Here is a 15,387-nt window from a genome sequence, read left to right on the forward strand (position 1 = left end):
CAACACATTGAGTGAAGGGCCTTGGCGTGAAACATCAACTGTTTATTCCTCTCCATAGATGCTGCCTGACCTGCTGATTTCCTCTGGACTTGTGTGTGTGTTCTGGATCTCTCTGCGGATGCTGGAAATCCAGAACAACATTCACACACACACACAAAAGTCTGGAGGAACTCAGTGGGTCAATTAGCATCTATGGAGAGGAATAAACAGTTGACGTTTACAAGATGTTTACAGTATGTGTTTACAAGAGAATGGGATTGGATGGAACAGGACAGAGAAAAAAAACACAAGTCAAAAAGAATTTTAAGACACTCCTGTACTTAAAATTTTCAATTTCTGGAAATGAGGCCACTTACCATTATTGGGAAAGTGACCAGGAGAACACATGACACAGCTGGAGGTGTTCAAGCCCGTGCAGTTCGAAGGTGAGGAAACGGTGGTCACAGGAGAATGAGTTGCGATGCTACTTCCCTCCGGAGCACTGGTGATACGGACATCGACACCAGTTGAAGTGAACAGGGTAGGACCGAATGGAAGTGAAAGAGCAACGGTCAGTGTGCTGATCTGACCAAGGACCAGACCTGAAAGGGAAACAAAAGTTACACCACTAGGTAAACAAAGCATTGTGTGTTCATAACCCACGGCAAGGTATTTTGCATCACACCGGCTTTAAAAGCTTCAAGACTGTTAATTATCATTTTTCTGCACACAGGAGTAAAGGATAAATACGTTGATTGTATCCCCATAAAGAAATGCTTGGCTGTACATAAGGTGATTGATAGGAAATAACAGAGGAGTTATTGGGTGGAGGTGTTGATCAGCCTTACTGCTTGGGGAAGGTAACTGTTTTTGAGGATGCTGGTCCTGGTGTGGACGCTACATAGCCTCCTCCCTAATGGGAGTGGGACAAACAGTCAGTGAGCAGGTTAGCAGGGGGAGGAGATCCTTCATGGTTTTACTGGTTTTCCGACACCTTTCTGTGTACACGTCCTTGATGTGCCAGTCATGCATTGGGCAGTTTTGACCAATGTAATGGATTGCAGAAGAAGATGATGCCACAGTTAGAGTAGTGGTTAGCACGATGCTATTACAGTTCGGGGCATTCCGGAGTACAGAGTTCAATTCCAATGCCGTTCCGTAATGAGTCTCTGTACGTCCTCCCTGTGGAACGCGTGGGATTTCTCCGGGTCCTCCAGTTCCCTCCCAAAGTCCAAAAACATACCAGGTAGGTTGACTGGTCATTGTAAAATTGTCCAGAAACTAGGATGGGGTCAATCGGGTTTGTCAGGGGTTGTTGGGCAGTGTGACTCAAAGGGGCAAAAGGGCCCTCTCCGTGCTGTATTACTAAATAAAATACATAAATAATAGAAAAGGAAGGGCCTGCGGTGATGGAATCCTTGTGATGATTTCAAATAGTAAATGAGATATTCATGGCAACTAACCATGAATAGTTAGCTACTTTGTTTGTGATACAGGCCCTGGGAGGCAGGTGAACCCAGGCTCCCCTCTGATACCTCGAACTTTTCCCAGGTGGGGTAAAACTGATCAGGGCTCACAAAAACAGTACAACAATGCTTTTTTAAAAATAACAAATGAATATTTGTAAGCACAATAAACTATTCCCTTTTATTTAAATATTATTTGTATCAAGTTGGTGCAATTTCAAATACCACTTTCCTCTGATCTTCCAAAAATCAATCCATTCTCTAGCTCCCTTGCAAGTTGTTAAGTTTTACTGTGAGCACCTTCCCCCTCCCCTTTATTGAGGCCCTCTGTTGGTCAGGATCGACCATGGATATTGCACCCTGGCTCTCTACCTGATACCCAAGCCAGGGCAGTACAATATGGAGAGCAAGCCGTTGCCCATGCAGCTAGCTCCCCCTCTCCAGGCAGCTGATGAATCCAAGAGAACGGCAGATGCCGATACAGTCTGGCACCAGCAGCGTCACGGGAGATGCCAGTCAGCATTGAGTTCAATGTAGGACTGCCTTAGGGACTCCATGTCAGGATTTTTCCTCCTCGAGGTTTACTCCCAAAACCTTCCCCATGAGTGGGTATAACCACAAGGCAGCAGAGGTTTGACATCAAAGTTTTCCTCCTCCTAGATGAGCTGCAACCATGTCTGATGAATGCCATCAGCCCGAATAATAGCAAAGAAAACTATACTTGTGGTGATTTGATTTCTGTAACTACCATTTGCAAGAATGAAGTCGTTTCTTCCCACTCCTGCCTCGGTGAATGAATCCACTGCTCCCTCTGGGCACAGTGTTAATGGCTCCAAGTCAGTGTTTTGAGAGGCTGACAAATGGGTTTCACTCCATTCTCACCATGGACAAGGATGTTTCCACTGACTTCAATGATGCATCCAGACTTGGTGAGACAAAGGGTGTTACTTCAAGGATTTAAATCCCCAGATTCAGAAATCTGATTTATTATCACAGACATACACGAGTTGTGAAATTTGTAAAAAAAAAAGTACAGTAAAAAAAAATCATTATTAGTTGCAGTAAATATTTTTTAAAAGTGCAAAAAGAGAGCAAAATGGTGAAGTGGTGTTCATGGACCATTCAGAAACCTGATGACAGAGGGGAAGAAACTGCTCCTAAAATGTTGAGTGTGTGTACCTCCTCCCTGATGGTAGTAATGAGAAGATGGCACATCCTGGATGATGAGGGTCCTTTATGATGGATGCAGCATTCTAGAGGCAATGCCTTTAGAAGATGCCCTGTGGAGAGGCATAACACAGGGTGCAGGTAATGCAGAAACAGGCGTGATTTCAACAATTGTCAGTGTAGCGTCTTACTCCTCTAGGTTTAGAGTGAAGTCCGTCCTATTTGCTCCTGAGTACATCCCCCAGCATCTCACGTATCCCAAGTGCCAGTCCATTTGAAAAGTCCTGCCTGGAACATGCCTGTTCCCTCATGGCATGTGGATATTGAAGCATCAACATTTGGGAAAAGCTCATGAAACTGCCTTTGCCGTACAGTTGCCCAAATCTATTAACATGTGAGCTTAATTGCAACAGTCAATTGCAACATTTACAAGGTGCTTGGATAAGGACACAGATAGGAGGAGTATGGTGGGCTATGGTCCAGGTGCGGGTCAATGGGATGAGGCAGAATAATAGGTGGACACAGACTAGATGGGCCAAATGGTCTATTTCCGCACTCTGTGACTCCATTAAGTTAACTGAAACTCAGCTGCAAGTTCAAGTACAATCCTCACAATCTTCTGGAGGAACTCTCACTCAAACAGCATCTGTGGCTGAAAGGGATCATCAACATTGCAGGTCAAAACCCAGCAGATCCAGCCCTGCGGTTTTATTTTTTAGGTTTATAAGCCTGAAGAAAGTGTTGAAGATTCTCATTGCTATCAGATGCTCAGGAAGTGCAGAGCATGGGTCCAATTTAACAGAAGGCAGAAACAGAAAACAATACTACACTCATTTATCTTTCCAACAAAATGCTGACCCAGAACAGGAAAAAAAATCACAAGACTCAAATGACAACAATGTAGTCCTTCTAAAATTTTATTGTTATTTAAGTTACCGTGGAAAATAAATAAAATGCTTCCAATTAGAACATCCTTTAACAGGATGTACTAATTAGTGGTAAGCAAGGAACCATTGCAAGCTTTTGAACAGCACAGCGGGGACAAAGAAATTCCACCAGTTGGTACTCAATCTCAGTGGGAACATGCCACAGGAACAGCTGGGAATGAAGAGGAAGTGTTGCTGGGAGAACTCTTGTAATCAAAACTAAAAAAGGGATACCAAATACTTGGTAAGGAGTACAGATTCTTAGATAATAAAAAAAATTATCTCAATGAAAGGAAGGCACTATTGATTCAACAGCAACATAACAGTAATGTGGCAGCAGTTAGTGTAACACTGCTGCAGTGCCAGCAACCCTGGGTCAATTCTGCTGCTGTCTGAAAGGAGTGTGTACTGTACGTTCTCCACATAACTGCACAGGTTTCCTCCGGTGCTCCAGTTTCCTTCCACATTCCAAAGACATACAGGCTATGGGTCAGTAAGGTCATTGGTCACATGGCTATAATTGAACGAGACCAGCTCATTGGGCCACAATGGCCTGTTACCGTACTGTATCCCTAAATAAATGCATCAACAGCACACACACACACACACACACACACACACACACACACACACACACACACACACACACACACACACACACACACACACACACACACACACACACACACACACACACACACACACACACACACACACACACACACACACACACACAGTCACACTTGATTTTCTCTTCCAAACTGAGGAGTTTAGCTTGACTATAACATTCATAAGGTTCATTGACTTGATGACCTTCCAGCTGGTCAGCTGGTGCCCAGGGCCACTGGGTTCTGTGGAAATGTGGTTGGAAACTGTAAAACTATCTGCGACTGTTAAGACACCACCTGCTTCTAAAATGGAGGGCTGATGTGAACCATGTCTGGCTATTCTCAAATTCAAAAATAGAAAATCAGAAACCAGTCATTAGTTACCCCATGCATTTCACCTTCATCAGATTGAGGAACTGTTTTCACACCAGTTTCAGATGTCAAACCTGGATTGCCACCTGAAAGTACACCACACCCAGAAACAACATGAACTTTTCCAGTCCTCAGAACTGGGAGGAGCTAGACCTCATTTGAATTTGACATCAGTGTTATGCCCAAAGAGGGGGCAGAGGGATTAGAAGCAGTTGCTACTGACAGCGAGTCAGAATCAGATTTAATATCTTTGGAAAATATGAAATGTGTTGTCTTTGTAGCAGTAGTGCAATGTAATGAATAATAACAGAGGAAAAATGTGAATTACAGTAAGTATATACCATACCTATAAAAAGTATTCACCCCCTTTGGAATTTTCATGTTTTATTGTTTTACGACATTGAATCACAGTGCATTTCATTGGCTTTTTTGACACTGATCAACAGGATAAGACTCCTTCATGTCAAAGTAAAAACAGATCTCTACAAAGCAATCTAAATTAATTACAAATATAAAATACAAAATAATTTATTGCATAAATATTCACCTGCCTTTAATATGCCACACCAAATTATCACTGGTGTAGCCATTGGCTTTAGAAGTTGCATAATTAGTTAAATGATCACCTGTGTTACAGTCAAGGTGTTTCAATTGATTGCAGTAACAATACACCTGTATCCGGAAGGTCCAACTGCTGGTGAGTCAGCATCCTGGCAAAAGCTACACCATGAATGTAAAAGAACACTCCAAGCCACTCTGCGAAAAGCACAAGTCAGGAGATGGATACAAGAAAATTTCCCAGTCACTGAATATCCCCTGGAGTACAGTTAAGTCAATCATCAAGAAATGGAAAGAATATGCACAGCTGTCAATCTGCTTAGAGCAGGCCGTCCTCAAAAACTGAGTGACCGTGCAAGAAGGGGACTAGTGAGGGAGACCACCATGACAACTCTGGAGGAGTCACAAGCGTCAGTGGCTGAGATGGGAGAGACTGCACATACAACAACTGTTACCCGAGTGTTTCACCAGTCACAGCTTTATGGGCAAGTGGCAAAGAGAAAGCCACCGTAGAAAAAAATCTCACATGAAATCTTGGCTAGTTTGCCAGAAGGCATGTGGGAGACTGAAGTCAGCTGGAAGAAGGTTCTATGGTCTGATGAAACCAAAATTGAGCTTTTTAGCCAGCGGACTAAACACTATGTTTGGCATAAGTATAAAACCAAAACCACACAGGAATAGCTTAAGAACAACAAAGTTAATGTCCTGGAGTGGCCAAGTCAGAGTCAGATCTCAATCCAATTGAGAATTTGTGGCTGGACTTGAAAAGGGCTGTTCATTCACAATCTCCATCCAAACTGACAAAGCTTGACTAGTTTTGTAAAGAAGAATGGGGAAAAATTGCAGTGTCCAGATGTGCAAAGCTGATAGAGACCCGTCCACACAGACTCAAGGGTGTAATTGCTGCCAAAGGTGCATCTACTAAATACTGGCTTGAAGGGAGTGATCAACTATGCAATCAATTATTTTGTGTTTAATAATTGTATTAAATTTAAACCAATTTGTAGAAATTTGCTTTCACTTTGACACAAAAGAGTCTTTTCTATTGATCAGTGTCAAAAAAGCCAAAATAAATCCACTGTGATTCAATGTTGTAAAACAATAAAACACAAAAACTTCAAAGGGCGGGGGGTTGAATACATTTTATAGGCACTGTATATATTAAATAGGTAAATTAAATAAGTAGGGCACAAATAAAGTAGTGAGGTAGTGTTCATGGGTTCAATATCCATTCAGAAATCGGATGGCAGAGGGGAAGAAGCTGTTCCTGAATCATTGAGTGTGTGTCTTCAGGTTTCTGCACCTCCTTCCTGATGGTAGCAATGTGAACAGGGCATGTCCTTATTGATTGGGTCCTTAATGATGCATTCCACCTTTTTGAGGCACTGCTCCTTGGAGATGTCCTGGATACTGCGGAGGCCAGTGCCCATGATGGAGCTAACTGAGTTCGCAACTCTCTGCACCTTATTTTGATCCTGTGCAGTGGCACCCACTGCCCCCTCCCACTCATACCAGATGGTGATGCAACCAGTTAGAATGCTCTCCATGGTACATGTATAGAAATTTGCGAGTGTATTTGGTGACATACTAAATCTCTTCAAATTCCTAATGAAATATAGCCGCTGTCCTGTATTAATATGCTGAGCCTAGGATAGATCCTCAGAGATAATGACACTCAGGAACTTGAAATTGCTGACTCTTTCCACTTCTGATCCCTCTACGAGGACTGGTGTGTGTTTCCTTGACTTAGACTTTCTGAAGTCCACAGTCAATTTTTTGGTCTTACTGAAACTGAGTGCAAGGTTGTTGCTGCAACACCACTCCTGCATGCCCTCTCATGACCATGTTTGGGCCCTGGTCCATGTTATATAATCACATGCAGGGGCCTCAGTACCAACCACTGGCAAACAACAAGAATCCCCAACCCTTCCACCATTAACCTCCATTTCTGAATCCAACCTGCCAAGTCACCGTGGATCCCATACCTCTTATTCTTCGAGATCAGCAGTGTCTGGATAAAAGACACTTCTCAGCAATGGAAAGGCCTTTTTGGTTCAGCGGCTTGATACAGTTTTGAAGGAGACAAGGCAGGCATGAGAGCAATGTACAACTGTGTAAAGCCACAGGGGCAGGTGGCCATTAACCAATAGACGTTTCAAAGCAAAGCATTTCAATCAGATATGTGACCACCTTCTACCCAGTGGTTTACAAACTGGGCGATATTGCACCCCCACCCAGGGGCAAAGGGAGTTTCTAAGGGAGGCAAAAAAGATAAAGTGGGCGTTGGGTTGCTACTTTGCTTTCTATCAGCCAACCAGTTTTCTATCCATGTCAATATCTTCCCCCCAATGCCATGAGCTCTGATTTTACCCACCAATCTCCTATGTGGGACCTTATCAAATGCCTTCTGAAAATCGAGGTACACTACATCCACTGGATCTCCCTTGTCTAACTTCCTGGTTACATCCTCGAAAAACTCCAATAGATTAGTCAAGCATGATTTCCCCTTGGTAAATCCATGCTGGCTTGGCCCAATCCTATCACTGCTATCTAGATATGCCACGATTTCATCTTTAATAATGGACTCTAGCATCTTCCCCACTACTGATGTTAAGCTAACAGGACGATAGTTCTCTGTTTTCTCCCTCCCTCTTTTCTTAAAAAGTGGGATAACATTAGCCATTCTCCAATCCTCAGGAACTGATCCTGAATCTGAGGAACATTAAAAAATGATTACCATTGCATCCGCAATTTCCAGAGCCACCTCCTTTAGTACCCTAGGATGCAGACCATCTGGACCTGGGGATTTGTTAGCCTTCAGTCCCATCAGTCTACTCATCACCGTTTATTTCCTAATGTCAATCTGTTTCATTTCCTCTGTTACCCTACGTCCTTGGCCCATCCATACACCTGGGAGATTGCTTGTGTCTTCCCTAGTGAAGACAGATCTAAAGTACTTATTAAATTCTTCTGCCATTTCTCTGTTTCCCATAAAAATTTCACCCAATTCTTTCTTCAAGGGCCCAACATTGTTCTTAATTATCTTCTTTCTCTTCACATACCTAAAAAAGCTTTCGCTATCCTCCTTTATATTCCTGGCTAGCTTGCGTTCGTACCTCATTTTTTCTCCCTGTATTGCCTTTTTAGTTAAGTTCTGTTGTTCCTTAAAACTTTCCCAATCATCTGTCCTCCCACTCACCTTAGCTCTGTCATATTTCCTTTTTTTTTAATGCTATGCAATCTCTGACTTCCTTTGTCAACCACTGTGGTCCCTTTCCCCCCTTTGAATCCTTCCTTCTCCGGGGGATGAACTGATTTTGCACCTTGTGCATTATTCCCAAGAATACCTGCCATTGCTGTTCCACTGTCTTTTCTGCTAGGATATCCGTCCATTTAACTTTGGCCAGCTCCTCCCTCATGGCTCCATAGTCTCCTTTGTTCAACTGCAACACTGACACCTCTGATCTGCCCTTATCCTTCTCAAATTGCAGATAAAAACTTATCATATTATGGTCACTACCTCCTAATGGCTCCTTTACTTCAAGATCGCTTATCAAATCCTGTTCATTACACAACACTAAATCCAGAATAGCCTTGTCCCTGGTCGGCTCTCGTACAAGCTACGATAGCACGTATACCCTTGTACATTCATTTCCCAGGTCTGATCCCCCTGCAGCCATGTCTCCGTTATCCCAACAACATCATAGTTACCCATAGTTACCTGAACTTTAAGCTCATCCGCCTTATTCCTGACACTTCGTGACACTTCAGATATAGAATTTTTAGCCCATTTGTCCTCTCTCTGTTTAAATCGCTGCCTATTGTGCTTAACCCAGCTCCCCGAACTCCCATCGGGCCCTGCAAGCCTTGTACTTTCATACCTTGCTATGAAAACCGTGACCAAACAAAACTATTTGATGCCTATAGATCAAAGTTCAAAGTGAATTTATTATCAAAGTAGTACCTATTATCAAAATGCTACCCTGAGATGCATTTTCCAGCAGGTATTTACAGTAGAACAAAAAAATATAATAGAATCAATGAAGTACTACACACAAGCAAAGACAGACAAATAACCAATAGGCAAAAGAAGACAAACTGTACAAATATTAAAAAAATATTAGTTATACTGAATAATTAATCAAAATAAATAACATTGAAAACGAGTTACTGAGTACTTTAAAGTGAATCAATAGTTTGTGAAATGAGTTTAGTGTGGAAGAGAGTGAAGTTCTACTGTGGTTCAGAAGCCTGATAGCTCCAGAATCTGGTAGTGTGGGACCAGAGGTCCTTGTGCCTCTTTTTTGTTGGTAGCAGTGAGAAGCGAGATTGGCTTGGGTGGACCTTGATGATGGTGCTGCTTTCTTATGAGGGAGTTCCTTGTAGATGTGCTCAATTGTGGGGAAGGTTTTCCCTCAGATGGACAAGAAAAGCCCTCTGCATCTTGGAGAAACATTACCTCGTTTTCTTTACAATGTCTTTTGACTAAATTGGGTACCAATTATAATGTAGTTTCACTATGTTTATAAAAAATTGACTGAAATCTCCAGAGATAATTGTTAAAATTAGTTCTAATTGTCAAAGTGTTGAATGACAGGCCTTTGTAAAAAGATACTTACTCTAGAAACATCACATTGAATGTACTGGCCAATCAATTAACACCTGCCCGTTAATGCAAATATATAATCAGCCAATCATGTCGCAACAAGTCACTGCATGCAGACATGGTTCAGTTGTAATTCAGACCATACATCAAAATGGGGAAGAAATGTGATTCAAATTATTCAAATGCCAGATCGGGTGCTTTGAGTATCTCAGAAAAAGTTGACCTCCTGAACTTTTCACATGCAACCATCTCTACAGTTTACGGAGAATTATGCAAAAAAATTACAATGAGCAGCAGTTTATCGTCTATCGCCGTCTATCGTCTGTCGCCGTCTATCGTCTGTCGCGGTCTATCGTCTATCGCCGTCTATCGTCTGTCGCGGTCTATCGTCTATCGCCGTCTATCGTCTATCGCGGTCTATCGTCTATCGTCGTCTATCGTCTATCGCCGTCTATCGTCTATCGCGGTCTATCGTCTGTCGCCGTCTATCGTCTATCGCCGTCTATCGTCTGTCGCGGTCTATCGTCTATCGCCGTCTATCGTCTATCGCGGTCTATCGTCTGTCGCCGTCTATCGTCTGTCGCGGTCTATCGTCTATCGCCGTCTATCGTCTATCGCGGTCTATCGTCTGTCGCGGTCTATCGTCTATCGCCGTCTATCGTCTATCGCCGTCTATCGTCTGTCGCGGTCTATCGTCTATCGCCGTCTATCGCGGTCTATCGTCGTCTATCGTCTATCGCGGTCTATCGTCTGTCGCCGTCTATCGTCTGTCGCGGTCTATCGTCTATCGCCGTCTATCGCGGTCTATCGTCGTCTATCGTCTATCGCGGTCTATCGTCTGTCGCCGTCTATCGTCTGTCGCGGTCTATCGTCTATCGCCGTCTATCGTCTATCGCGGTCTATCGTCTATCGTCTGTCGCCGTCTATCGTCTGTCGCGGTCTATCGTCTATCGCGGTCTATCGTCTATCGTCGTCTATCGTCTATCGCCGTCTATCGTCTATCGCGGTCTATCGTCTATCGTCGTCTATCGTCTATCGCCGTCTATCGTCTGTCGCGGTCTATCGTCTATCGCCGTCTATCGTCTATCGCGGTCTATCGTCTATCGTCGTCTATCGTCTATCGCCGTCTATCGTCTGTCGCCGTCTATCGTGGTCTATCGTCTATCGCCGTCTATCGTCTATCGCGGTCTATCGTCTGTCGCGGTCTATCGTCTATCGCCGTCTATCGTCTGTCGCGGTCTATCGTCTATCGCCGTCTATCGTCTATCGCGGTCTATCGTCTATCGCCGTCTATCGTCTATCGCGGTCTATCGTCTATCGTCTGTCGCCGTCTATCGTCTGTCGCGGTCTATCGTCTATCGCCGTCTATCGTCTATCGCGGTCTATCGTCTATCGTCGTCTATCGTCTATCGCCGTCTATCGTCTATCGCGGTCTATCGTCTATCGTCGTCTATCGTCTATCGCCGTCTATCGTCTGTCGCGGTCTATCGTCTATCGCCGTCTATCGTCTATCGCGGTCTATCGTCTATCGTCGTCTATCGTCTATCGCCGTCTATCGTCTGTCGCCGTCTATCGTGGTCTATCGTCTATCGCCGTCTATCGTCTATCGCGGTCTATCGTCTGTCGCGGTCTATCGTCTATCGCCGTCTATCGTCTGTCGCGGTCTATCGTCTATCGCCGTCTATCGCGGTCTATCGTCTATCGCCGTCTATCGTCTATCGCGGTCTATCGTCTGTCGCCGTCTATCGTCTGTCGCGGTCTATCGTCTATCGCCGTCTATCGTCTATCGCGGTCTATCGTCTATCGTCTGTCGCCGTCTATCGTCTGTCGCGGTCTATCGTCTATCGCGGTCTATCGTCTATCGCCTATCGCGGTCTATCGTCTGTCGCCGTCTATCGTCTGTCGCGGTCTATCGTCTGTCGCGGTCTATCGTCTGTCGCCGTCTATCGTCTGTCGCGGTCTATCGTCTATCGCCGTCTATCGTCTATCGCGGTCTATCGTCTATCGCCGTCTATCGTCTGTCGCGGTCTATCGTCTATCGCCGTCTATCGTCTGTCGCCGTCTATCGTCTGTCGCCGTCTATCGTCTATCGCGGTCTATCGTCTATCGTCGTCTATCGTCTGTCGCCGTCTATCGTCTATCGCCGTCTATCGTCTGTCGCGGTCTATCGTCTATCGCGGTCTATCGTCTGTCGCCGTCTATCGTCTGTCGCCGTCTATCGTCTGTCGCCGTCTATCGTCTGTCGCGGTCCATCGTCCGTCGTCGTCTATCGTCGGTGCGGGCAGCGGAGCAAGGAGTGCTCGAGGTCGACAGACGACTAGAGATCGGAGGATCAGCCGTTGTAGGTAGGCCGAGACCGTCGGACCTAAGGAGGAAGGTAAAACTGCGCAGGCGCGGGTGACGTCAGCAGCGAGCGCGGAGTTTAAAAAGAGGCCCACTCTTAGGAGCGGGCAGCTGAGCAGGAGCAAGGAGGACAGATGACTGGAGATCGGAGGATCGGAGGCCGAGACGTCGGACCTACCTGGACAGTAGGTAGGAGGAAGTTTTACCTGGAGGAAGGTAAAACTGCGCAGGCGCGGGTGACGTCAGCGGCGAGCGCGGAGTTTAAAAAGAGGCCCACTCTTAGGAGCGGGCAGCGGACAGGGGGACTTCGGTGAGAGGAAATCAGTGAGCCTGAGTACGTGCTTGCTGAGGTAAAAAAGGTAAGGTCGGTAGGTACTTTTTTGACTATTGTACTTATTCTGACTAATCTGGGATCAGGTAATGGGGGAGACAGTTAGAGCAGTGGTGTGCTCCGTATGCAGTATGTCCCTGATGACCACACCTGCAAAAGGTGCATCCAGCTGCAGCTCCTATCAGACCGAGTTAGGGAATTGGAGCAGGAGCTGGATGAACTACGGATCATTCGGGAGGCAGAGCCAGAGATAGATAAGAGTTATCGGGAGGCAGTCACACCGAAAAGGAGGTGACAGTCAAGAGAGGCAGGGGGAGCAGACAGAGAAGAGCAGAGCACCCCTGTGGCCGTTCCCATCAACAATAAGTATACCGTTTTGGATACTGTTGGTGGGGATACAAGTTGCGGTGGTCCTGTCTCTGGCACTGAGGCTGGACCCTCGACTAGGAAGGGGAGGAGGGAAGAGAAGAGAGCGGTAGATGAAATAGACAGCCAGTGTCATTTTCTCAAGGTTTAAATATCTAACGTCAGAGGACATGCATCTTAAGCTGAAAGGGGGTAAGTTGGAGATGTAAAGGACAAAGTTTTTACACAGAGACTAGTGCTGGAATGCACTGCCTTGGTGGGTGGTAGAAGCAAATATGATAGAGGTGCTCAAGAGGCTCTTTGATAGGAACATGAAAGTGCAGGAGATGGTAGGATATGGACATTATATAGGCAGAGGGGATTATTTGAGTATTAGTGATTACTAACTTAATGAGTTTGGTACAACACAGTGCTGTATTTTTCAATGTAATAAGACCATGAACGGATTGAAAGTATTTCAAAGATTTCAAAGTACATTTATTATAAAAGAATGTACAAATTATACAACTTTGAGTTTTGTTTGCTTACTGGCAGCCACAAAGCAAGAAACCCAAAAGAACCCAATTTAAAAAAAAAAATAAAATAAAGACCTGATGCAGAGAGAAATGAAATAAAACACAAATCATGCAAACGATAGAAGCAAACAGCAACATTCCAAACCAAAATGAGTCCTTAGATCCGAGCCCCGGAGCAGCCTGGAGTGAGCCCAAGCGTCTGTATCAGTCTATCATGTTAGCAGGAATGGAGCATGGCATAGCTTCATAGCTTCAGCACCATGGAGAGAGAGCAGATAACATCACAGGGGAGGGAGTGAACATTGCAGATGAGCAAACAAAATCAGCTTTCGCCTCTGGTCCTTTCGCCCTGGCTTTCCAGTTAATTGTTTAAATTGTCCAAACAGCATATTGTACCTTGCATTAGGACCCAGGCACCACCGCAGCAAAAGGCTCTGGTCCTAGAACACTGTCCAGCCCAAAGCTGCTCTCAATTTCTCCAAATTGCTCAGTGCCCAGAGCTATCCAACCTCACAGCCTGGCCAGCTGTACGGGCATCAAAACTCCTCTGCCTCGACCTCTCTAATTGGCTCACTCCATCTCAATAGATTCTGCAACATACCAGCACAGTTCATACCTCAAATTTGCTTCACCTTCACTCGCCTCTTCATTGTTTGCAGTGAAAATTTACCACAATTTACTTCAAAAAAGGTGTTATTAGGAATGTCTTCAGTTGAGTACCTTGCCTTATGAACTACCAGTGGGCTGCCACATGTGTTTAGTAGCTCCATCTTAAACTGGAAGTGTTCATTTTAAAATTAAGGTTTTTGGCTTAGTCAGGAGACAAAATAAATGGAATGGGGCTTGGTGAACTTGGACATAAATAGTAGAGTGTAGATGACCTCAAGTTAACAGTAGGTATCTGCAACACATGGAAATAATCAAGTCAATGGGCAACAAAGGCATGATTGAGGCAGGGGGCAATGTGACTTCGGTAAAAATGAGCAGTTTGTGTGATGATGGACAAGCTCACTTCAAACCAAGTACATGAAGTTTGCAAAGAGGCTTGTCCGGTTTTAATCAGCTAATATATTTAATTCTTACACCCCAAACCTATCTGTAGTTGCCACAGCCACTGATCTATTTGTTTCATGTTCCCAGCTTTGCTGATTAATTTTGCATGACATCTACATTGTTAACTCCTTAAATGACGAAATACTGTCTAAATAGAGTTCCAGTTTACTTTAAACTGGTCAAGTTCCTAACTAAGCTAAAAACCTATCAAATGGTGAAAGACTTTGACAGAGTGCCTCAGAATAGAGCAGCTTCCTTTTGGAATGGAAATAAAAAGGAATTTCTTTAACCAGAGAGTGGTGAATCTGTGGAATTCTTCACCACAGGCAGCTGTGGAGGCCAAGTCTTTATTTAAATTTAAGGCAGAGGTTGATAGATTTGATGGGTTAGGGCATGAAGGGTTACGTGGAGAAGCCATGGCATCGGGGCTGAGAGGAAAATTGGGTCAGCCATGATAAAATGGTGGAGCAGACTTGATAGGCCAAATGGACTTTTTTCTCCTGTCCTGCTGAAGGGTTTCGGCCTGAAACTTTGACTGTTCTCTTTTCCACAGATGCTGCCTAGCCTGCTGATTTCCTCCAGTATTTTGTGTGTTCTGCTCCAGTATCTTGTGGTCTTATGGTCTTAAAAGAACTGGGAAAGGCACTTAGTCTAAGATCGCTCTTGAACATTTCTCCTTAAATTCAACACTATTTGGGATGACCATTTTGTATTTACTGTGATGCAGAATATAAACTTAATTTAAGAAATAAATTATTTATTATAAGCATTTGATTCTCAGTGCCTCATAATTGATTACAATGATCACATAATCATGTCAACTCTTGCTAACTCACTATTGTTGAAAAGCAATCATTAGAAATCTAGGCTGAAGAAATCATGTTCTTTCCCAGTCCAGCCCACACATTACTGCCATTCACTACTCTAGTATGATTCACATATTCTAATCTCGCAGCGACACAGTTCCTGTGAATTAGGGTATGGCGTTCAATGGGTGAAGTCTGGACTCTGTCCTTTCGAATCTTCTTGACCACATTTCTCGAGCCAACAGCCCAACTGAGATACTGCTGCCCCTCTTAATGCAGAGACTCAGGTTT

At 44.4% G+C, this 15,387-nt stretch overlaps 1 protein-coding gene across 2 annotated transcripts in view; it reads right to left on the reverse strand.

Annotated features, from left to right (window-relative positions):
- The window catches only part of LOC140726211 (uncharacterized), a 79,412-nt gene that overhangs the window by 36,720 nt on the left and 27,305 nt on the right, over nucleotides 1–15,387 (reverse strand). For both annotated transcript variants that reach the window (XM_073042282.1, XM_073042283.1), the window contains exon 2: nucleotides 357–581. In XM_073042282.1, coding sequence (XP_072898383.1) covers nucleotides 357–581 — 225 coding nt within the window. The remainder of the gene's footprint in view (nucleotides 1–356; nucleotides 582–15,387) is intronic.

The sequence above is a fragment of the Hemitrygon akajei genome, chromosome 4, assembly GCF_048418815.1.
Source record: "Hemitrygon akajei chromosome 4, sHemAka1.3, whole genome shotgun sequence".
NCBI classification, from domain to species: Eukaryota; Metazoa; Chordata; class Chondrichthyes; order Myliobatiformes; family Dasyatidae; genus Hemitrygon; species Hemitrygon akajei.